Source organism: Candoia aspera, chromosome 5 (genome assembly GCF_035149785.1).
Source record: "Candoia aspera isolate rCanAsp1 chromosome 5, rCanAsp1.hap2, whole genome shotgun sequence".
NCBI classification, from domain to species: Eukaryota; Metazoa; Chordata; class Lepidosauria; order Squamata; family Boidae; genus Candoia; species Candoia aspera.
In genome coordinates, this window is record NC_086157.1 from 58,315,854 (window position 1) to 58,339,765 (window position 23,912).

Sequence of the window (23,912 nt, forward strand, 5' to 3'; positions counted from 1 at the left end):
ATTAGTTGGCCGGGGGATGACATCATCAGCCGGTGACAATTCTCTTGCGCCCCAACGTGGGCATTGGGGTGACTATGGAGACGGCTGATGCTGGTGGAATCGTGGGTCCTTCTCCGGGGCTACTAATTTGCGAGGATATGATGGCGGTTAGCGGCGGTACGAAGTTTTTGGCCGCTCGTTATAAAGAGACCAAGTGAGTGAAAAGGGAATGAAAAGATGGAGTTTAAATCATCAGCCTTCTGGCCTGTAGATTACTACTTCCATTACAGTATTGTTAACGGGATGGATACTGATTGGTACGATGGGAATTGTAGTCCCATATATTTGAAGAAATCAAATTGGTGGAGGCTAGTTTAGGTATTGTATATGCACAGACATGACAGTGGAAGTTTAGCAAAGATGCAAAGGTAAGGTAGTACAGAGAAAAAGAGAGAATGAAGCTTCTGATTACATCTTCCTATCAATTGTGAATACTTAGATTATGACACTACTAACATGGAGAGAGAGCCAGTTTGGTGTAGTGGGTAAGGCGCTAGGCTAGAGACTATGGGTTCTAGTGCCACCTTAGGCGCAAAGCTTGACCTCGGGAAGGTCCCTCTCTCTCAGCCCTAGGAAGGAGGCAAGGGCAAACCATTTCTGACAAACTTGCTAAGAAAACTGCAGGGGCTTGTCCAGGCAGTCGCCAGGAGTCAACAGTGATTCAAGGGCACCAAAAACAAAACAAAACCCCACATATGGAGAGTGTAAGTTTGTAAAAAAGGATTATTGTTTCTTTCCAATAATAGTAGTTATCTTCCACCGTGCTTCAATAGGCCTTTCCAAAATCAAATTACAGATTTTTCAAAGAGACATGAACTGGGTGTGATGGAAGACTTTATCCCCAGTATCTGTTGGGGGACAAACTACCAAGCATGATCTACCTAGGAAATGACCTGAAAGAGAAGACTTTCTCATTTAGAGGGTATAGGAAGGCACAAAAGATTGCCTATATTTGAATAGAATCTAACCAATAGGGAAGACTTAATAGACCAAATGGAAATACTGGGAACTTGTGGACGTTTTTATTTATTGTTAGATTTCTACATGAGGTTTTTGGGAGGTACTTTCTTTGTCATATCAAGTAACTTTTTTAATAGACAATGGGAATCCTGTGGATATAATGTATCTTAATTTCACCCCAGAATCTGACAAAATACCTTATGGTAATCTGATTTGTAAAACAGTATAGGCTGTGGCATATTTGTTAGCTCAACAGCTTGCTTAAAAGCCATATTGAAAGTATTCATCAGTAGTCCTCATCAAAATGGAATGTGGTATCAAGTTAGATTCTAGAAGATTAATTCCTAATACTTTTCGCTATTTTATTTAATTACTTGTAAGCAATGTTAGGGGCTTGACAGATTGAAAGATGGAGGAAATAGCATATTTTAGATGACACAAAACTGTATGGGATAGCTTGTACTCTAGAAGACAGAAACAAAATTCGAAAAGATCCTGATAGTTTTCAGAAGTGGGGTGAAAAAATCAGTTCATGACTGAGGCAGCATATAAACTGAAAAATAAAGTTAAATAACAATGAAATTTAGTAGAAACAGGAAAAAAATCAAATGCACAGAAACAGGATGGGGGTATATTTGAATTGATAACCACATTCTGAAGAAATATTTTGACATATAGCTGACCACAATTGAAATATTTGAATATAGCTGACCACAAGTTGAATGTAAGGTTGCTGAAAAGGCAAATGCAGTTTTACTCTATATCAGTAGATATATTGTTCCACTATTTGCACTGATCATATTCTACCTGAAGTACTGTTTTCTGTTCTGGGCATCATATTTTACGAAAGATTCAGACAAATTGAAACAGGTGCAGAGAATGCCAACAAGTGAGATTAGGTTTTGGTTTGAAAAAAAAAACTAGAGTAGTGCTATAGGTTGCTAACCTACAGCTATCTGGAACATTGCTGTTTCTTAAGAGTTCAACATGAGAGAGGTTGCTTCCATAGAAAATATTTATTTGATGTATATTCATTTAATTGACAGCATTGATGATCTTTTCATGTATGACTGTATTACTACAAGCAAAAAACCTCAAAAAAACCAAAGGTGAGACTATTTAAATTCCCAGGTATATAGAACATTACTTCTATTGCAGTCTCATATCAAGAAACAAATAACTATGCTAACTGGGGATAATGGGATCTATAGTTAAGCATCTCTAGAGATACTTCTGGGGAATATGGCATTTACTTCTTTTAGATAAGCATTGCCTATAAGAAGGAAGAACCTCTGCTAGTCTTTTAAAGTGTGTCTTTTCTACCATGATGTCAGTTAAATACAAAGAAAAATCAAATAATTGAAATAAATAGTAGGAAATTGCTTTTCATACTTCCCTTTCTTAACTTATTACATGATCAAAGGAAGGATATTCTGCAAAATAATTGAAAATATAACCTCATAAAGCATAAGTAAAGTTATGCTTGAAATGATTTACTTTTGAATCAAATCCTTCACATTCTTTTTCTCTTTTTAGTGAGCACGGAAAGCCACCAGGCAAAACAAATAATATCCTTGCCTGTGCATTTTCTTCATCAGGGAAGTACTTTGCTCTGACAGATGACAACAAACAACTAATTCTTTTCTGCACAAAGCCTTCTTGGGAATGTCTGAGCATAAGGTATGGGGAAGAAAATGCTTTAGAGTAAAGATTTTTTATCTAAATATTAGTAACAGAAATTATCATTATGCATGCTTTCTTTAGAGAGCCAGTTTGGTGTAGTAGTTAAGGCATCAAGCTAGAAACTGGGAGACCTTGAATTCTAGTCCTGCCTTGGGCACAAAGCCAGCTGGGTGACCTTGGGCCAGTCATTCTCTCTCAGCCCTGGGAAGTAGGCAAGGGCAAACCACTTCAGAAATCTTGCCAAGAAAACTGCAGGGACTAGTCCAGGCAGTCGCCAGGAGTCAAGACTGACTCAAAGGCACTAAAAAAAAAAGCTTTCTTTACCTTGTTATACTAAATTTACCATTTTGCTTGGATTTGTTTCTTAGTTTTATTGTTGTGCTTTATGTTTCTGTTATCATCTCCAGCGGAAGAAAAATATTTTTGTGTTGCTCTGCAAGCTCCTTTGGACAAGCCAATGGCTTCAAAATTACTTTCCATGACATTGGCAAGCACCACAAACCATGCGCAAGCCTCACATACTTGTGATTTTTATTTATTTATTTATTATTCCAATTTCTATTACCACCCATCTCCCCCTGAAAAGCAGTTCTTTTCAGGGGGAGTAACTGATGTAAGTTCTTTCTTTACTGTGAACCTAATATAGTTGCTTCCAAGCTGATATCTTTTGGATATGTGTCCTGGCCATCTTTAGAACTCTTGGAGATAATGGGAGTTACAGATTTGTTACGTTTTTGCTGAAGATCTTGTCACAAGTAAGCCGTTTTAGGTTCTGAAGTTCAAAAATAATTGGACCTTAATTATGTTGATTCTTTTTTCAGACCTGTCATGAGAAGATGTACTTCCCTGATAATAACAGCTGCAGAAGACAAGATTCTGGTTGCTGACAAATCTGGAGATGTGTATTCTTATTCAATAATAGAACCAAAAAATGCAGGAACAATTGAGCTTGGACACTTGTCTCTCCTGTTGGATTTGGTACTCATGATTTTTTAATAGTTCTTTCCAATAATATATTTGATTAAAGGCTATCATTACATTTATAATCTGCTTTCTCTCTTGAGATCTCAAGGCAGCACTCATGGTAATTTGTCCTAATTTTTTTTCTCTCAGAATCACCCATATGAAGTAGTTTGGGCTGAGAGATAGTGAGTACTTCACAGTTACCTAGTGAGCTCAATTTTGTCAAATAAAACTAAAAAATTAGAAGTAAGTTTTTCAGTGTATTAATAATTATTAAGACAAATGTGTATATATGTAAGCAGGCTTGTAAAATGTTGTAGACTAGTAACTTTTGATGATTCTTCCCACCCTGTCCCAGATTATCAATTTGAAGCCAAACAAATGATGTCATTGGTGGGTAGATGACTATGCCTGAATACATGTGATTGTGGGTTATTTCTATTGATCTGTATTATATCATTAGGCACTGAGTCCTGATGACCAGTATATCGTAACAGCTGATCGAGATGAGAAGATCCGAGTTAGCTTGACTAAAGCACCACATGTTATAGTGTCCTTCTGCCTGGGTCACAGAGAGTAAGTGTTGCCAAAAAACCTGTTTTCAGTGTGATTAAAAGGAAGCACCTTCTTTTTGCAAAACTAACATAAGGAAAGAAGAAGGAAGCCATATTTAAGCTCAAGCTTCATTACAGCTAGCTTTCTAATCATTATCTTGGGATCAGAAATGCAATAGATTACTTAAGAAAAATCATAAATGTTCATTTCCTTGGAGGTTTTTCAAGAATACATTCTAGCTCTGTCTCTGGAAGAAATAAATGAGTTGGATGCTGAGGGAATTCAGATTTTCAGAAAAGCTTATGTTGCTATTGTCACAGATTATTTCAAAATGTAGCCAAGATGCCACCCATTAGAACATTCCCTAACATAAGAAAGCACTTGTTAATAATAATATAAGAATATTTCAGAGAATTATTGTTTCTTATGTGTGTGTGTGTGTGTGCATGTGCATTCTTCTTTCCCCACACATGCTAATTTTTGGTTAGCAGATGGTCTTAGTCCCCAAAGAAGGATAAGAATTGAGACTTCTCATCCTTTCCGAAAGGACCTAGATTCAAGTGAAGCTTGCTGATTTTGTAAGATGATTCATGTCAACATATCCCCAATGTGCTTCCCTTATTGGGTAAATTCATGATAGAGTAAGCAATATACATTTGTTTCTAAAATATCTTCAGTGCATTCACCATTTTTTTCATAGCTTAGAGGTTTGATTTTTCTAATCCGCTTAGTTTCTCACTTCACTTTATTGTCATATTCATCTGGGTGGTGTTGATATCTGAAGTAACAACTTAGTTTCTGCTGGTAATATATTAATACCCTTCATGTTCAAAGAAGTACTTTGCTCAGGGGTTGCTACCTATAGCTGTCATATACAAATCTACACTAGTATGATACGTGAAATCCAATAGTTCAGCATGACCATGAAATAAAATGGAAGTCTGCTATTCAATTTACAGTTATGTATATCACCCTTATATTAGTTCTTTCTCTCATTTCTCACTGTCATCTTGTAAAAATTGGAGATGATCGTTTATTTCAGGAGTCTGGATAGATTGCTGGACTATTTTATTAAAGCTGATTTTTTTAAAAAAGGAAGATTAATTAGGGTAAACTTTTTCATATGCAGGTTTTTCTTGATATACAAAGTAAGATATCAGTGTAGATACAAGATTTCTTGCAGAGTTGTAGATACATACAATTTTACTCTTTATTGCTTTTGTTTCAATTTATTTTTTCTTTCTCTAGATTTGTCAGCAGAATATTGGTAATTCCAAACTTTCCTGATTTTCTTTTATCAGCTTCTGGGGTATGTAAATTATCTTCTGGGGTGTGTAAATTATCTGGGACTCTGTGAATCTAGAATTTTAATAAGTTGCTTATGAAAATGTATTTTCTGTCTTGTAATAAGTAAAGTGTTGTAATTTCTGTTGCTTTCTCTCATGTTTTGGGCTGCCACATGAAGCATCATTAGACTGCAGAGAATCACCACTATTCCATATGTTTTAGACCATATGATTTATTATTAATATCTAGTTAATCTGAAGTAAAGAAGTATAACAATGTGTTCTTAGAAGTCACTGCTGTATGTATGTGAGATGTTGTACATGTATCTAAGATGGCTTTTAAACCTTTGGCTGAATTCATGACTGTGCTAAGTCATACTGTAGTTTGTTTTTTTGCTCATCAAATTGTGTTAATACACATCATGGTGATATACACACCATGACTTATGCTTAGAATTAGGTGTAGACCCAGCCATTATAGCTTGTTTAACCAATCATAGTTAAAGGAATCATAGCTTAATATGATATGAACCTTGTCTGTGTGTATATGTGAGAGAGAAGGCCTCAGTGAAATTAATGACTCTTTTTCTTTGGCAAAAATAATAATTATCCCCTCTCTTGAACTTCCTTAGGATGGTACGTTGAGGCTCTGGAAGTATAAAAGTGGGAAAGAACTACATTGCTTTCAATTGAATCATTTGAATATATATGAAGCCACGAAGAATGAGAAGGTAATTGCCTTTTATGTGGACATTTTCCATAATATAGTCTGTACCTTTCCATTTTTACTTGCTTTTTTACACTGGTTGTGCTTGCTTTTTTGAATGCAGTTATTGAACTACGGTAAAGTTGAGAGCAAGTTTATGCTACAGAAAATCACCTTTTGATTCTATAAAATAGAGGTCTCTTGGTGAAGAACATTCTGTTACTCTGAGAAGTATCTATCTTAGAATGCAATCACTTCACAATATTAGAACAATAAACTGTTTAGAAATGTTTCTTCGTCATGTTACTGGAGGCTTACCTTAATTTTTTACTATTAATTTTACATGAATTCTGTTCGGTTGATCCCAGAGAAGATAATCAGTGTTTTGTCTGGGTAATACTAAATTGAGAGCTATTTGTTTGCATGGACAGATACACATGTCCTCTCTCTCTGCAGTACTGACCATTATAATGAATACCTCTACCATGTAGACAGATGTGTGCTGATATTCTAAAAAAATGTAACTAAACAGTTGGGATTCCTTAGTGGTTGCACCAATTCTGGAAGTCAGGGACATTTTCTTTTTTGCATACTAACTATCCATCCAACTTCTGCCCCCTTAGATGTTTTTTTTTTTTTATCTTCCTGTCTTTCCTCAGAACAAAAGTGAAGATAGGCTGAATAAGAGACAGCTTGTCTGTGTTATAGAAAACCTGGTATGTTTTTGTCCCCCACCTCTGATTTTGAGTAAGTCTTTGAACTCCATTAAAAAAAAGGTTTTGGGGTTTTTTTTAGATTTTTTTATCCAACCTTTATTATTTATTTTTATAAATAACTCAAGACAGGGAACATACCTAATACTCCTGACTCCTCCTATTTTCCCCACAATAACTACCCTGTGAGACGAGTTGGACTGAGAGAGAGTGACTGGCCCAAAGTCACCCAGGCGGTTTTCATGCCTAAGGTAGGACTAGAACTCACAGGCTCCTGGTTTCAAGCCTGGTGCCTTAACCACTAGATCATACTGGCTTTTCTTACTGTTCTTCTATTTCTTTCTACCTCTTCAGCTCTTGCAGAATATGATTAAATCTCTTTTCCTCCTCAGAAATATGCAGTCTCAAGAATAGCTTATTGCTGTGAAGGAAATTACACTGCCATTTTATATGACTGGTAAGAGGAGAAAAAATGAAATTACTGTAGAGGCAGCGAACTGTTAGATTCGTTCATTACAAGTTATGTCTGATTTCTGTCAAGTTTATACTTATTGTGGAATCAACTGATTGATTGATGTCTTAGGATACGGCTCTGTGCATGGTGATGATATTTTACATGTTTTATATGATACATGTTTGAATTAATGTAATATAATAAGGGTTTATAATAGATTTCTAATAAATGCGGACATTGTGAACTTACTTCTGCTCCAGTGTGTTCATGGCAGATAATGGAAATTATTTCCTGAAAAATTGGGAGTTCCTTAAGGTGGCCATATTGCACATACCAGCCTACACTCAAGAGAATATATCTAATTTAATCTGTTTGTGGAGAGTGGCAACATCTGATAGCCTTTTATACAGAGCTTCTAAAGTTTCGGTTCAATACCTATTTACTTAGGAATAAGCTCTAATAAATTCAGTGGGAGTTACTTCTGATTAGGTGTGAACCAGTCTGTACTTGATGTACCATATTCTTCACCTTGTGAGAGTAATTTTGATGTAGGAAACCTGATGGGTAAATGTAACATGCCAATTAATGTTGGTTGCTTTTAAAAGTATTCCTGCAGTATCCATCTTCCAGCTTGATGCCGATGCGCAGAACTTAATTTCTAGACAGCACATATCCTTGAACCACAAAGGTTGGGATGTTGCATTTGAAGAAACAGGTGGACTCTGGGTACTGCAGGAGAATCAGAAAATACCTCTTCTATTCTACCAACCTGAGGATGGACAGTGGCAGGTGAGTGAATTTTTATGATCACATTTTGCTACATGTATTTTTAATTCTGTGGTATCTGGCAAAGGACTCTGAGCCCCTGCTGATTACTATGGTTGGGATACTGTGCATTTCTGTATTGTAATACTTCATCTCTTCAGCTTTCCATGATTCTTCTATGGTGTTGTTTTTTCCGGTTGTTTTTTTTTTTTTTTTGTTTTTGCTTGTTCTAAATGTTTCCTAAGAAAATATAATTCAATATTGTTCCCTCAGATTAAAATTTAGACTACTGTTAGGCAATATGTAATTGAGCATTATGTTGAGTGGGATATAGCAGCTCAGTTCTAAACATAACTAAATATGACGTACAGACATACATAGGTAAAGGTAAAGGTTTCCCTTGACATTAAGTCCAGTCGTGTCCGACTCTAGGGGGCAGTGCTCATCTCCATTTCAAAGCCGAAGAGCCGGCGTTTGTCTGTAGACACTTCCGTGGTCATGTGGCTGGCATGACTAAACAGAACGCCGTTACCTGCCCGCCAAAGCGGTACCAGCTGGTTTGATTGGCGCCTTAATCAGAGGAATATTTTTTCTTTAGACACTAAATCTGTTTATCACAACACATAATAAAAAGTATAGGTACGTGATATTGAGTGTTCTTTGGTTGTGGGGTAGCTTTTAATATATATTCTTTTGTATTGCAAACACAAGGGATGCTAGCTGTCTGCCATGTCCCAGTTTTGTGGAAAATTTAGAGTAATCCCTAGGCTGATTAGATTAAATTACCTTCCATCTAACTCAAAGGAAGGCTCTTTTTTTGTTGTTATTGTCAGAAAAAGACCAGAAGCACAGTGAATATTACTTCTTCCTCACATCTGTCCTGCCATTCTCTTGGCAGCTGGGCTTTTGGTTTGTCAGAATATACTACCTTAGTTTGAAGATTTCTCAGTTAAGTTTGGGAAGAAGAAAATGAGGAGGGGTATAGCAGTTCAAGCTGGGAACTCTATATGTATGGGTACGTAGTTATAAACCAAGTGTATTGTGGGTCAATACACAGCAGTCTAAACTCAAAAACTAGACATGTTGATAAGGAAACAGAAGCATTGACCTAATTTATTTATTTTTCTTCTAAAAGTACAAGTGGAATATCTTCTTTGTTGCTGTATACCTTCATAAAGAGATGGAAATGGGTCAGGCAAAACAAAAGATTATGTGGACTATTCTCAGTACAAGCCAGCTTGTATGAAAAGCCTCCTGCTTCCTATGACATTTTCAAAAGCTACTGTTTTTTTCTTTCAGCCTGTTGTTGACAAGGAAGAATTAGTGAAAATGTCAAAGTACATACGTGATCATTGGACAGTGTTTGAAGGTAGGAAAGATGAGTTTTTCAGTCAAGCAAATGCTTTACATGGAGAGTCAGACAAGGATTTGGAGAATCCATCCCTGAAGTTCCATAAAATCTGACTTTAGGTTTAGCTTTGGTTTCTGCATGAGCATTGGTTCTTGGAGGTGGGAGAAGTTATCTGGAAGCCCCATAGGGATCAGGGGTTAAACAAAGAGCAGCAGAATAACATGAGAACACAATGGAATGGTTCCTACTTACTTAGCCCCCTCCCCTCCTCCCTCCTCCCACCCTGGTAAGAAGTAGAATACTGTGCACAGATCTTAACTATATCAGCAGATGAGGAAAGGGGACTATTAAGACGACAGTGATTATTGCAGATAATTAACATCAGAGAGCTGGTTAATGAGTCCTGCTCTTAATGCCTAATTAATGTCTACCCCTATGGAAATGATGGTTGCTATATCTTTTTGTTGCCAGCATTTTAATAGCTCTTTTCCCTCCCCTTCATCAGAGGAACAAAGTATCTCTTCTGCTGTAGCATGTTGAAAATGGGCAAGGTGGGTGGGAATGAATATTTTGACCATTTTTTAGAACTGTTGCTGGAATCAAAAATCCACCGTAGACTTAATTTTGTGCAGTCAGATGAAAAGACTAATAGATATGTAGAGATGATTATCTTCTTTGCTGGGTCAGATAAGTAACACAGTCCTAATGATAGCTGTTTTTACTTCTGCATAGTAGTTGAGTAAAATACCAGCTAATGTCATCCTTAAATTCATCTTGTTGGTTAAATTTGTATAGTGTGATGCTTACCATAACTCCTAACTATTTTAATGGGTAAGGATCTTTGCCAGAATGACAAGTGCACTCCTGTGACATTGTTGGTCAGTAAGGAGCTAATGTAATGATTGCCTATTCCAATAAAAGGAGTCTCATCAGTAATTACTAGAGAAAACTAATTTATTGAATGAATAGTATGCAAAGTACGAAGAAAGCTGGGAATGAGCAAAAGCGCGCCAATTACAAACTTAAAAAGCCTTGCTCCCGTTGCGAACCCTCCCCTCAGGCTAGCATAGCAACCACCCACCCCAGATGCTAGCAACCGTTAGAATCGGCCTGAGAAAGTAACCTTGAACAGCAGAGATAACCCAAACATACATTCCAGAAGATCACAAGTCAGCACAAAGGAAATTTACCAGCGTGGCCAGGCAGGCACGCAACTGCAGATATGACATGTGAAACGTTACGAGGAACCATAAACATCGGAACGGGAACATGACATACCGCCCCCCCACAAAGAAAAAAAACTTAATTGTTAAGGCGCAGGTTTATCAGGGTAAGCAGCATGAAACTGAGCAACCAAGTGGGGAGAGCGCACATGTTGTGCAGGGACCCACTCTGGATGAGAGAAATGCTTCCAGCGAATCAGATATTGCAGAGTGGAATGGAAACGTCTAGAGTCTAGTATTTCCTTGACTTCGAAATGTTGTTGACCATCAATCATTATGGGGGGAGGTGCAGGCGGCTCAGGATGCCAATGGGTAGACTCCACGAATGGTTTAAGCAAACTGCAATGAAAAACAGGGTGTAAGCGCTTGAGATTGTGAGGTAAGTCCAACTTAAAGGTAACAGGATTAATCTGAGCAACAATAGGAAATGGACCTATGAACTTGGGCGCCAGTTTTTTGGATGGTTGAGGGGATTTGATGTATTTGGTGGAAAGGTATACTCTATCCCCTATTTGAAAAAGAGGTTGTGGTGCCCTTTTTTCGTTGGCATGTCGTTGATAAGTGGCTTGAGCATCGGCTAAAGCTTGCTGTAGTTTTGGCCAGGAATCTGCCAGTTGTGAGGCCCAATCGGTCGGGGAGGTGGGCGAAGTAGACGGTGGAGGCAATTCAGGAATAGGGACAAAGTCATGGCCAAATACAGTACGAAAGGGCACCGCCCCAGTACTTTGATGCACAGCATTATTGTAAGCAACTTCAGCAAATGGCAGGAGGTCTACCCAGTTGTCTTGTTGATAATTAACAAAAGCACGTAAATATTGCTCCAACGTGGCATTAACTGCCTCAGTATTCCCATCTGTTTGGGGATGAAAAGCCGTGGATAGCGCCTGTTTAGTGCCCAATAGTTTCATAAATTCCCGCCAAAAGCGTGAAGTAAATTGTGTTCCTCTGTCGGTCACCAAGCGGGCGGGGCTACCGTGTAATCTGTACACGTGAACTAGAAAGAGGCGTGCCAGCTGTTGTGCAGATGGTAGAGACGCACAAGGGACGAAATGAGCTTGCTTCGAGAAAAAATCCTTAACAACCCAAATGACAGTCTTTCTCTGGCTAGGAGGTAGATCCACAATAAAATCCATAGAGATTTCCTCCCAGGGGTGGGAGGGATTGGCCACTGGCTGCACAAAGCCCTGGGGTTTCCCCCCTTTTCGTTTTGCAGTAGCACAGACAGGGCAAGACTTGACATAGGCTTTTACATCTCGCCGGAGGGTTGGCCACCAGAACTGTCGACGCACTAGATGAATAGTTTTTGTAAAGCCAAAATGCCCAGCTGTTTTATCGTCATGAGACCTGAATAGCACGGTTTTGCGCAAGGTTACAGGCACATAGAGGCGATCATCTTTCCATGCCAAACCTTGCTTCAAAGTAACCGCGCTCTGATTGTTTTGCAACCAAGTATCCGATTTCAACTCTGCCAGAAACCTTTGTTGCAAATCTGCAGGAACGGATACATGTATCGCTCTAGGACCGGCAGGGGTGTCAGGTTGCTGCGCTCGCGTCTGACTGCGAGTGACTGCTGCTAGTGCCATTTGGGAATCTGTCCAGAGGGTTCCCACCACATCTGGGGCTGTTCCTGAATCCTGGGGTTGGCGCGACAGTGCATCAGCTAAAAAGTTTTTCTTTCCCGGAATGAATCTGAGTTTAAAATCAAAGCGGCTGAAGTACTGAGCCCATCGCACTTGCTTAGGGCTGAGTTTACGAGAGGCAGTAAGGGACTCCAAGTTTTTATGATCAGTCCACACTTCAAAAGGGTGTGCCGCCCCCTCCAATAGATGCCTCCAATTCTCCAAAGCGGCTTTCACCGCAAAAGCCTCCTTCTCCCAAACATGCCAGTGTCTCTCTGTCTCAGAGAATTTACGTGACAGATAAGCACAAGGCTTTAATTGTCCTTGCTCATTGCCTTGCAATAAGAGGGCACCAATAGAAAAGTCTGAGGCATCGACTTGCACCACAAATGGTTTGTCAGGATCGGGGTGTTGCAAGATTGGTTCAGAGGTAAACAGTCGCTTGAGTTGGTCAAACGCCTGTTGACAAGCAGGCGTCCATTTTAGGAGTGCCCCTGGATTCTTTGATTTGCGGGTGTCTCCCACACCCTTTGTTTTGAGTAATTCGGTTAGGGGTAAGGCAATCTCAGCAAATTTTTCCAAAAATGGACGATAAAAATTCGCAAATCCGAGAAACGATTGCAGCTGTTTGCGTGTGCGTGGGGGCTCCCATACTAAAATAGCCTCAATTTTGGCAGGATCCATTTCAATGCCTTTATCTGAAATCCTATACCCCAAATAATCAATTTGTGTTTGATGAAATGCACATTTGGATAGCTTGGCATACAAGTCAGCCTTTCTCAATTTGGTTAACACTTGCCTAACCAATTGCACATGTTCCCTCATGGTTTTTGAATATATTAACACATCATCTAAATAAACCAAAACCCCATTGAACAAGTGGTCGTGCAAGACCTCATTTATCAACTGCATAAAAACCCCAGGTGCCCCAGCCAATCCAAACGGTAACACTTTATACTGAAAAGCCCCAAATGCACAATTAAAAGCTGTTTTCCATTCATCCCCCTCCCGAATGCGAATGCGATAATACGCCTCCCTTAAGTCCAATTTAGAGAAGATTTTCCCCCCCGCCAAGTGGGCTAACATTTCCTTGATGACCGGGAGGGGAGATTTGTTTAATAGGGAGACTGCATTTAACCCACGGAAATCCGTGCATAGTCTTAAAGTTCCGTCTTTCTTTGATCTAAAGAGTACTGGAGCACCCACTGGTGAATTGGCTGGTTCTATGAAGCCCCGCTGTAAGTTTTTGTCTATGAATTCACGAAGAGTAGCCAATTCCTTTGGGGTCATTGCATATACCCTTGGTTTGGGCAACTTGGCATTGGGAAGAATTTCAATGGCACAGTCAGTTTTCCGATGAGGCGGCAGCCGATCTGCCTCCTTCTCCCCGAACACATCGGCAAAGTCCTGGTATTGGTCCGGGAGCCCTTCCAATGGTACAGCGAGGGTATGCAGCATTGACAGTGCTGCCCTCCCCACATTGGTATCCTCCTCCTCATCATCCCCAGGAGGGGCTTTATAGAACCCATCTGCAAAAGTAACAGTTCGGTGTACCCAGTTTATACTAGGGTTCTGTTGAACAAACCAAGGCATCCCCAGAATGACCAAGGGACCACCCACCGGTGCAACTACAAAGGGCAACTTTTCCCAGTGGCTACCCAGTTGCAAAGCCACTAGCGCTGTAGACTGGGTGACTGGTTTTCCCCCCGATATAGATCCATCCAATTGGGTGAAAATCATGGGACGTTTCAACGGGAAGGTGGGTAACTCCAAAGCAGCTACTACATCAGGATGCATTAAGGAACGTGAGCATCCAGAATCAATCATAGCCCATAGTTCCACAGTTTTTGTAGGGGAACCGAGCTTAAGTCTCACAGTTAACGTTGGGAAATTTCCACTCACCGAGACATGATCGCGCCCCTCTTCTTCCACCTGCTCTTTGGCGCTTTTTAGAGCAGGTGGCTGGAGTTTTCCGCCGGTTGGGAGGCTTCTTTTTCTCAACTTAATTATAGTGTGTACTGACAAATAAACATGGGAACAAAGAAGAAATGGTCATAAAATGACCACATATATTGATCAGTTTCTGATTTTTCATAGTTGAGCAATTAATAATTCTCTCAAGCAATGATGAACAACCTCTTTGAGGTCCAGTGCCACACTTAAATGTTTTAGGAGAGGCTGAGGCAGCCAGGTGGGGGGTCCACAACGTTTATATGAGTGGAGCTTGGTTTGGGGGCAGTTTGGGAGATGTCTTTGATCTTTAAACTGTGATGTGCTTATTTTAAGGGTTTGCATTACAGTTTTCATTTCTTCCCTTTTTAAAATGGCATGAATTTTTGTTGGTTTTCAGCAAAGCTGCAAAGAAGGAATATTTAGGCACATATTACCCAGGGACTGCAGGTTAATCATTCCTCATCATCCCTGCTCTAAAGGAACCAGAGATCTATTGCTTTTTTTTAAAGTAGATTGTTAATAGCCACTGATAACTACTGCCTTTACCATTGTCCTCATGGGCATTTGCAGAGGGTAAATAACATATTATGCAAATGACACACACTGTGAAATTTCCCACTGATATAAATTACATAATTTGTGTCCTTTACACAACAATATCGTGGTGCATGTAATGTCATAGTGGCTTCTTCTGGACATCTCTCCCCATTTTTTGTATGCTAGAGTTTGTCTTCTCCTTTTTGTGTTCCTTAGTTAACCAATCCTAACTATCCTCCTCTTTCCTTGACAAGTGACTGGGAGGATCAGCTACATTAATAGTGCACTGCAGGAAGTAGAAGGACAATAAATTTGGAGAGTGACTAATCCAAATGTGGTTACTTGTTCTCTTGCTTATAGTTCAGACGTGCTTATCGTTAACCAGGATGGGCTAAAGTTATACTTGTCATAAAGCAATGGGATGGAAACAACATAGGTAACCTGATAGAATGATTACTGCTAGGTATCAGATGACCCACAACTTTGCCTAGCTGAAGTTGGAATAGCTTTTCTCTCTCCCTGATGATACTTGGGGAGTCTAGGTTTTTGTCCTAACAGCCAGGAACCACGCTGAGACAAGGAATAGGTCTCTAGTGCTTTATTACTGCTACATTAGACAGAAAATCCTAACAAACTGAAGAAGCGTGGGAAAAACCCAGACAGATAAACCCCAAAAGTTAAGGTGGGTCTGATCTGTGTCTCTTTGAATGGCTGCTTAACTCCTCAGTACTACGCATGCGTTCCACCCCCCTGGATAGGGGCCCCCTCCTGCTCACCATCAGTACTCATGACATCACCCTCCCCTCCAGATTCACATTCCATTTCAGCCCCCTCCCTTCCAGAGGTCTCATGAGAGTCCATCTCCCCCTCCAAGCTCCCATGGGAACTGGGCAACGATGGAAATTCTTCAAAGGAAAAGTCCTCCAAGGACGAATCAGTGCTGCTCTCCAGGTCTGATAACGCTTCTGGACCAGGTGGCTGCTGCTGGAAAATAGCTAGATAATTAGAAGACTCTTCCCCCCTCCCCCTTGGGAAAAGCAAGCCGGAGGTGGAGGGCTGCAGCTCTCCCTCCTTCTCTCTCTCTGGCCTCAGAGCCTCAGGCGGGGGTGGAGGTTGCCAACTTACGAACTCCTCTGCTTGGGATTCCTCTGCTTGCCCAGTCAAGTGAGGAATCTCTGGTAGAGTGCGAGGCTTGGGTTTGTGAGGGAAAAGCTGATGGAATCGTTGAACCACATCTCTGGCATTCTCCCACGTGCGCTCTTCCTCAGGGTACCCTTTCCAGTGTATTAAATATTGGATGCCCCTTCCCCTCCTCCTAGAGTCCAGAATTTCCTCGACTTTGTATTCCCCCTCCCCCTCCACAATAATTGGAGGGGGGGCATTTGCAATCGTAAGGTACTTGGAGGAGGGTCTTTGGCTAGCAAGGCTCTGTGAAAGACTGGATGGATTTTCATGGATGCTGGCAGCTTTAAGCGATAAGCCACTGGATTTATCTGCTGTACCACAGTGAAAGGGCCCACAAACTTAGAGTCCAACTTCTTGGAGGGCCTGGTAGAGGTCAAAAACTTGGTAGAGAGCCACACTTTGTCTCCTACTGCAATCGCTGGCCCCTCTTGTCTGTGAGCATCTGCAGCTCTCTTGTAAGCACTCTTTGCCCTGTTCAGCTGCTCCTTTAACAACTCCTGTGCGGCTTGTTGCTCTTTAAGAAAATCATCTGCGGCTGGAACAGTTCCCTGCTGGGAGGAGGTGGGCAACACCCAAGGGTTAACCCCGTAGAGTGCTTGGAAAGGAGACATCTTGGTAGAGGATTGCACAGAGTTGTTATAAGTAAATTCTGCCATGGGGAGCAGGGCTGGCCAATTGTCTTGCTGATAAGTGGTGTAACACCTGAGATACTGCTGTAACCATTGGTTAATTTTCTCAGCTTGCCTGTTACTAGCCGGATGATGCGATGATGAAAGGTGGATCTGGACCCCTAATGACTGGAAGAGGGCCCTCCAGAACCTGGAAGTGAACTGAGGGACTCTGTCACTCACCAAGTGATTTATCATGCCTCTATACCGAAAAACATGGTCCATGGTCCTGTGCTGTGGCTTGCACAGATGGAAGGCCCTTGCAAGGAATAAAATGCACCATTTTAGTGAAAAGGTCCACCACCACTAGTATGGAAGTCAGCTCCTGGACCGGGGGTAAATCAGTGATGGAGATTGTATCCCAAAGCCTACTGGGGATGGGTAGGGGTTGCAAGAGTCTTGTGGGCTTCCCTGGGAGAGGCTTGGCTCGTCTACAGGTATGACAAGAAGCAACGTAACCCTTTATGTCTGCTGTCATCTTAGGCAACCAGTAGTCTCTCAGAGCTCTATGGAGAGTTTTGAAAACACCTCCGTGGCCTGCCGTTTGATGGTCATGGCAGAGTCTTGGTACTTTTTCCCTCAATGAGGGGGAATGTATAATCGCCTGCTATGCTAGAAGAATCCTGCCTCCACATTAAATGGGGAGGCAGTGTCTTGCAGGCCCCTCTGGAGGTCATCCATCCTGGCCCTGGCATACGGGTCCTGTTGCTGCTGAGCTCTGACTCTTGTAAATAGGTCCTCTGCTTGTCTGCCTGCTGCTAAAATCTCTGTCTGGTTCCCCCTCATAGACTGCTGAAGTTGTGAGGTTGTAATATAGTAGCCTGTACCTCCTGGTGAGTAGCGGGGGTTGCCTGAATGGATCGAGAGAGGGCATCTGCCAAACAGTTCTGCACCCCAGGAACATAAGAAATAACAAAATTGAAACAGGTGAAAAACTGGCACCATCTGATTTGGCGTGGGGTGAGGGATCTGGTGTTTTGTAGAAGCTGTAAATTCTTGTGATCGGTGCAAACTTTCACAGGAAAGGTTGCACCTTCTAGCCAGTGCCTCCACTCTTGAAATGCTGCTTTAATTGCTAGCAACTCCTTGTTAAAAACATCATAGTTTCTCTCTGCTGGTGAGAGCGTGTGGGAGAAAAATGCACAAGGTAGCAATGTATTCTCTGTTTTGTTTGTATATTGCAATAAAACAGCAGCAATAGCTAAATATGAAGCATCAGAATAAATTATTAATTGTTTTGTGGGATCAGGGTGCTTTAAAAGCGGCTGGGCTGCAAAGAGTTGCTTAAATTCTTGGAAGGCTGCTTGCTCTCTCTCCCCCCAAATGAATTTTGATCCTTTCTTCAAAAGCTGTGTGAGGGGTTTAGCCCTGCCACTAAATTTATTTATGAATCTCCTGTAAAAACTGCAGAACCCTAGAAATTTTTGTACCTCTTTCACATTTCCAGGGGGTTGCCACGACAGAATTGCCTGGACCTTAGAAGGATCCATGGATATGCCTTCTTTTGATATTTTATAGCCCAGGAAATGTAATTCAGTTAAATCGAAGGCACACTTCTCTAGCTTGGCGATCAGCTTGTTCTCTCTCAGTCTTTGTAAGACATTACGTGCATGGGTTACATGAGTTGTAGCATCCTCAGAGAATATTAATATGTCATCTAGATAAATGACCAGATACTTATCTAGTAAATCAGAGAAAATTTGTTGCATAAATCAGGAAAATATGGCTTCTGCATTAGACAAACCAAAGGGCAAAACAAGGTACTCAAATTTACCAAACCTGGTATCGAAGGCAGTCAGATATTCATGCTCCTCTTTCATCTGGATCAGATTGTACGCATTCCTGAGGTCCAACCTAGTAAAAATGTGTGCTTTCTGTAAGCGATCCAGCAGATCAGATATTAGGGGGAGTGGGTAATTTTCCTTGACCATGACTTTATTGAGGGAATTGAAATCATGCACCACTCTCATGGGTGTCTCCTGGTTTGCCGGTGCCAATGGGTCAGGCTTCTTTGGTACGAAGAAGGTAGGAGCAGACGCTGGGGAAGTAGATGGTTGGATGAAACCCTTTTGGAGATTAGAATCCAAGTAATCCTTTAAGGTGGCTAGTTCCTTGGGGGACATGGGATATTGTTTCGTTGCTGGAATCTTGGCTCCTGGTATCAACTCAATGGTGCAATCACAGTCCCTATGGGGGGGTAGTGCTGTGGCCTCTTGTTCGCTGAAAACATCTGTGAAATCTGCATACTTGGCTGGCAACTGGACCCCCCTTGCTTCCGTGACTGCATTGGTTGCTGGAGAGAGAGCGGCTTGAATCTTGTGGTGCTGGCATTCCTTAGCTGGGAAGGAGATTGCTCCCGTAGTCCAGTTCAACAATGGGTTGTGGATCTTCAGCCAAGGTGTGCCCAGGACTATAGGCACATTAAGTGATGCAGTAACATAACGTTGGATCCACTCAGTGTGGTCTCCCATTGTTAGTTGCAAAGATTCTGTGAAACTTCTAATCGGCCTGCCTTGAGGGGCTGGCCATCAATGGTCTCCACTTCTATGGGACGTGGCAATTCTATGGTCGGGATGTTGAGGTCTTGTACGGTCTGTACATCAATAAAATTGGTGGAAGCTCCGGAATCCACGAGGGCCTCTAGCTTGACCTGGTGCTCTGGGTTTACGTGCATTATGACTGGTAAGTAGTAAAAGGATTGCCTGGAATCCTCGGAATGAGCCCTTCTTAATTGATTGATGGTCTCCCTGCTGAGCTCTGTGGAGGGAGACCAACAGAGTTTCCTTGGTTGGAAGTCGAAGTGGAGGTGGCTCTTGGTTCTGCTGCTTGCCCTGGGGCTCTTATGGAATTTGCTTGGCTTCTCGCTGGGCAAGCTCTCACCATGTGCCCCTGGACTCCGCAGTAGAAACAGAGGGCTCTCTCTCTCCTTCTCTGTCTCTCAGCCTCGGAAATAAGCCTCCTGCTCACCCCGATCTGCATCGGCTCCTCTGGTCCTGAGTAAAGAGATGCTGTGGAGAGAGCTGGAAATCCTGGAAGTGCTCTGAGGCCCCTGTTTCTCCCCAGCTGCATCTGTCTGAGCTCTTCTAGCCTGGCCTCTATGACCACAGACAGTTGATATAAACCTTCTAGGGTAGCTGGTGTTCCCTGGCGCACTAATTCATTTTTAATTTCTTCATCCAGCCCCTGTTTGAATTGGTCTTTCAAGGCACTCTCATTCCAGCCCAGATCTCCTGCTAACAGCTTGAAATCAGCAATGTAAATTCCCACCCTCTTGTTGTCTTGCTTGAGCTTCCAAATATCCTGGCTGGCAGTGAGCTCTCTGATTGGGTCGTCAAAGTGTGCTCGGAACCCTGCCAGAAAATTCTGGTAGTCGTTGAGAATTGGGTCGTTGTTCTCCACCATGGGAATAGCCCATTTGGCTGCTGGGCCCTTTAGCAGACTTAAAATGAAGGTGACTCTGGTTCTGTCTGTGGGAAACTCTGCCGGTCTGCTGTCGAAAAACATTGTGCACTGTGTGAGAAAGGTTCTCAACTGTCCTGCTTCTCCTCCAAACTTCTCTGGTAGACTGCCCTGGGATCTCAAGACTACTGGCAGAGCTGCTGCTGCTGCTGCTGGCACCGGTTGTGGGTTAATCGGAGCTGGTTGTTGTAACTGCTGTAGCATGGCTGCTTGTAATGTGTTGATCTGGAGATCTACTTGTTGTTGATGTTGTTGCAATGCTGCTGCCAGTTGTTGGATGGCTTGCCGAATTTCCTGGTTTTCTGAAGACATTTTCCCAAATGTCTCTTCCTTTTTTTTTTTTTGTTCCTCCCTCTTTCAATGGGAGTAGTAGAGTGTGTTAGGATTGATGTCCTAACAGCCAGGAACCACGCTGAGACAAGGAATAGGTCTCTAGTGTTTTATTACTGCTACATTAGACAGAAAATCCTAACAAACTGAAGAAGCGTGGGAAAAACCCAGACAGATAAACCCCAAAAGTTAAGGCGGGTCTGATCTGTGTCTCTTTGAATGGCTGCTTAACTCCTCAGTACTACGCATGCGTTTCCCCCCCTGGATAGGGGCCCCCTCCTGCTCACCATCAGTACTCATGACAGTTTTGTATGTTATGCAGATTATAAGGACTTAAGTCTCTGTCCTCATCTTAGGCATGAAAAAAATGTCGTGCTTATAAAGTTAATGTATACCAACTTGCCAGGTGCTATAGAGTAGCTGTTACTTAAAATCCCAACTTACTGTACCTTATGCAGGTGCTGTGGAGAAAGAGAGCTGCTTCCAAAATCTCTACAAGACTTCTTTTGATAATATGTCCATTTATTTAAAAAAGAAAGAAGAGAGACTTCAGCAGCAGAAAAATAAGAGGAAAGATTCACAATATGAATCAGGTGAACAGACCAAAAAGGTCAGAACTGGAATGCTGCCCTGATGATGCTCAGTGCTATGACATCTCTGGCTTTGGAAGAAGCTGAACAGAAAATGGAATCTCTTCCTTCAGCTCAACAGAAATAAATCTGCTTGATGATTAGTGTCAACATAGCTCACCCCTGACAAGTGGCAAAAGAAGTAACCTGATTAACAAGCCACATACCAGTGCCTTTAAATAACATATTTCTAACTGTGTGGCTTTATATGTTGCTTGAATGACAGTGTTGCAAATGATGCCTAGAAAAGAATCATAACAAAGAACTTCCTCCTTCAAATCCAGTTGATCAGACTTGCTTCCTGAGCCAAGAGTATGCTTTCTTACGTTGTCAAACTGACCATTGCAGACTCAAAATCATTGCAAAGTGGTCAACTTCCACCCATCCGTCTTAGTCTTTTCGTTCAGAAGCTGAGGCAATATATACTGTATAGTTATATGAGAAAGAAGCTGGTTTACTGATGTGGTTCATGGCCAAGCCCAATTATCTTTGAAATTTTGTATCTGAAAATGTTGTAGAGTTTATCATCTTCAGTTTATCTACTGAATCATAGAATCAATCAGAACGAGGCCGATAAAAACTGGCTCTGTTTGATTCCAATTGTCCTTAGTGCATTTAAATAGACAGAAACATGAGTGAATGAGGTAGCATATGATAGCTGTAATATCACGATAAGTGGTGTCTGCAGCAAGCCCCTGTGATCCAAAAATGGCATGTATTAAAGACTTCGTGACACAAATGCTGCCATTTAGTGCCTACATCCTAACATCTGACACAAGAATGTAAGTGGTAGTATTTGGGTCATGACACAAGTTTATCTTGATTGGCACTGTGATTATTAAGTTGATCTCTTTAACAGTAAAGGAGTAATAAAAAGCATATTTATGGAACATCTGTTTTATATTGTATTTAGCCAACTTAAAGATCTTTCCATTTTTTTTCAGTTCAAAGCTAGCAATTTGATGTTATAAATTGAGCTGCAGTACTTGAATAGTTTTTGATAATCATTAAAATATCTCACTGAGAGATTTTGCCTTACACGTGGTAGCAATTTGAATGCACTTGGTCAGGATCTTGTGTTATGTGTTTAAATCTCAATTATTTACATACAAAATCAATTGTAAGATTTGAATGATTATAGATACCACCCCAGCTTCCTTTTCAGTTATTTTGCATAAAGAAAATAACTTAAACAGAATTTGAAATATTTGTACAGATTATAACCATGGAAAGAACAAAGCCTTACATTTTGGTGCATGTCCCACAGGCAGAATTTCTATCCACATGATGCAGGTTCCTAAAATCCATGTATTCTTTTATTTCTTTAATGTGGTGCCCAGGTTAGGTAGCTTAGTATAGCTAGTTTTGTCAAGGTTAGTTTTATAGAAGCTATTTCAGGATTTCATTTTAGGGATGAATGGATTGTTAGTAGAAAGTGAGAGAAGGATTGTGGATGGCAAAAGTGTTAGGTGTAAATGGATTGATGTAGGAGTAGATGGAATTGAGTGTGTTGGAAGCAGTTGAGGTAGTAGGATGGAGGAAGAGGAATATTTATATCAGTGGAGAGGTTGCTTATTGGATGCAGACCTGGAACTGGGAAAGAGTTTGAATAATAAAGCTTTGGATGCTGACATTAGTATCCAAACATTAGTAGCAGAGCTGCATTTGTGTCACCTTTTATACAGAAAGTTGTAAGAGAACAGTAAGAGAATGTGGCCATAAAAAAGCAGTCTTTGATGAACAAGCGACAACTGGGTTTTAGAGCTGGGAGAGACAGCAGCAGAGCCAGAGATTTTTGATCAATTGATACAGATAATGCCTTGTGGAGGGTGAAGATGTGAGAGCTGGTAAAAGCAGCACTCTCTCAAGATTGGAGCAAGTGAACAACAGATCCAGAGGAAGCAAGATTAGATTGTTAAGGATTTATTAGATGCACACCTTGGGCAGAGTGCTGAAGAAGGTCCCCTCTTGTAGCAAAAGAATAAGAGAGTGAGGAATCCAGTCAATTACAATAGTGCACATTGGAGTCTTTGAAGCTAGGCAAAGGCCCCACCACCACAGCTTTCACCTGTGGATCCAGCAAAATGCAAGTCCAAGACAACCCCAATATCACAGACCACTTCTTTCAGAGAGAGCATGATCCTATCCAGAATAATTATTGGGAGTGAAGTTACTAGATAGCCCAGATGTTTACAGATAAGCAGCAACTCTGTCCTGTTTCTCCTCTAACACTCATTCAGAATTTCTCCTCTTTTATGAGTTTTGGTTATATGTTGGTGGATAAATCCATGAGATGAATGAACTTTAAAAAAAAAAACTTGATTTCTACTCACAAGTTGTTCCTATATAAGTAGAAATTGATTTTCAATCTGATCATGTATTTTTACAATCCCTTTAACCAAGCAGAACCAGCATTACAGTAAAAAAAAAGCCATTATTTTAATGACATTGCACTTATGTTTATGAAATGCTTCTCATAAATGCATTTCCAAAGTTTTCCAGGTTTTTAAAATGAGCAACACAATAGTGTATGATGCAATATATTTGTACTTCGGTTATTTTCTCTTTTGTTTTGTGATTAGGTCAGTAGTTAGTGGTCATCTTGGTAAACACAAAATTGCAAAATAGCAGTGAGCTGGTTAAAAGCATATAAACTTGCAGGATTTTTTTTTAAGCCAATCTGTCTTAGAAAATGGATTGTGGTAGAAAACCATTTAGTTCACTCTGAAGATGTGGTAACAGCCTAATTGGCTGGAATAAAGTAATAGATTTAATAATAATACAAAATGTATTACTGTAAATATTCTTTTTAATTCCTTATAAAATTGAATTTC

The 23,912-nt window shown here is 40.9% G+C and overlaps 1 protein-coding gene across 3 annotated transcripts; it reads left to right on the forward strand.

The window, feature by feature from the left end:
- The first annotated feature begins 14 nt into the window (after nt 1-14).
- Nucleotides 15-22,116, forward strand: WDR4 (WD repeat domain 4). 3 transcript variants are annotated; one of them, XM_063305303.1, is made up of 12 exons: nt 15-193; nt 2,046-2,108; nt 2,536-2,679; nt 3,504-3,660; nt 4,109-4,221; nt 5,449-5,509; nt 6,119-6,217; nt 7,298-7,362; nt 7,965-8,148; nt 9,424-9,493; nt 14,415-14,508; nt 20,908-21,019. In XM_063305303.1, exons 1-11 carry the CDS (start codon nt 75-77, stop codon nt 14,459-14,461), a joined length of 1,122 nt encoding a protein of 373 aa, XP_063161373.1. In that variant the 5' UTR covers nt 15-74; the 3' UTR covers nt 14,462-14,508; nt 20,908-21,019. The 3 variants fall into 3 exon arrangements, with proteins under 3 accessions (XP_063161373.1, XP_063161372.1, XP_063161374.1); XM_063305302.1 differs by lacking the exon at nt 14,415-14,508 and having other exon boundaries at nt 21-193; nt 20,908-22,116; XM_063305304.1 differs by lacking the exon at nt 14,415-14,508 and having other exon boundaries at nt 134-193; nt 2,598-2,679; nt 20,908-22,116.
- The last annotated feature ends 1,796 nt before the right edge of the window (nt 22,117-23,912 follow it).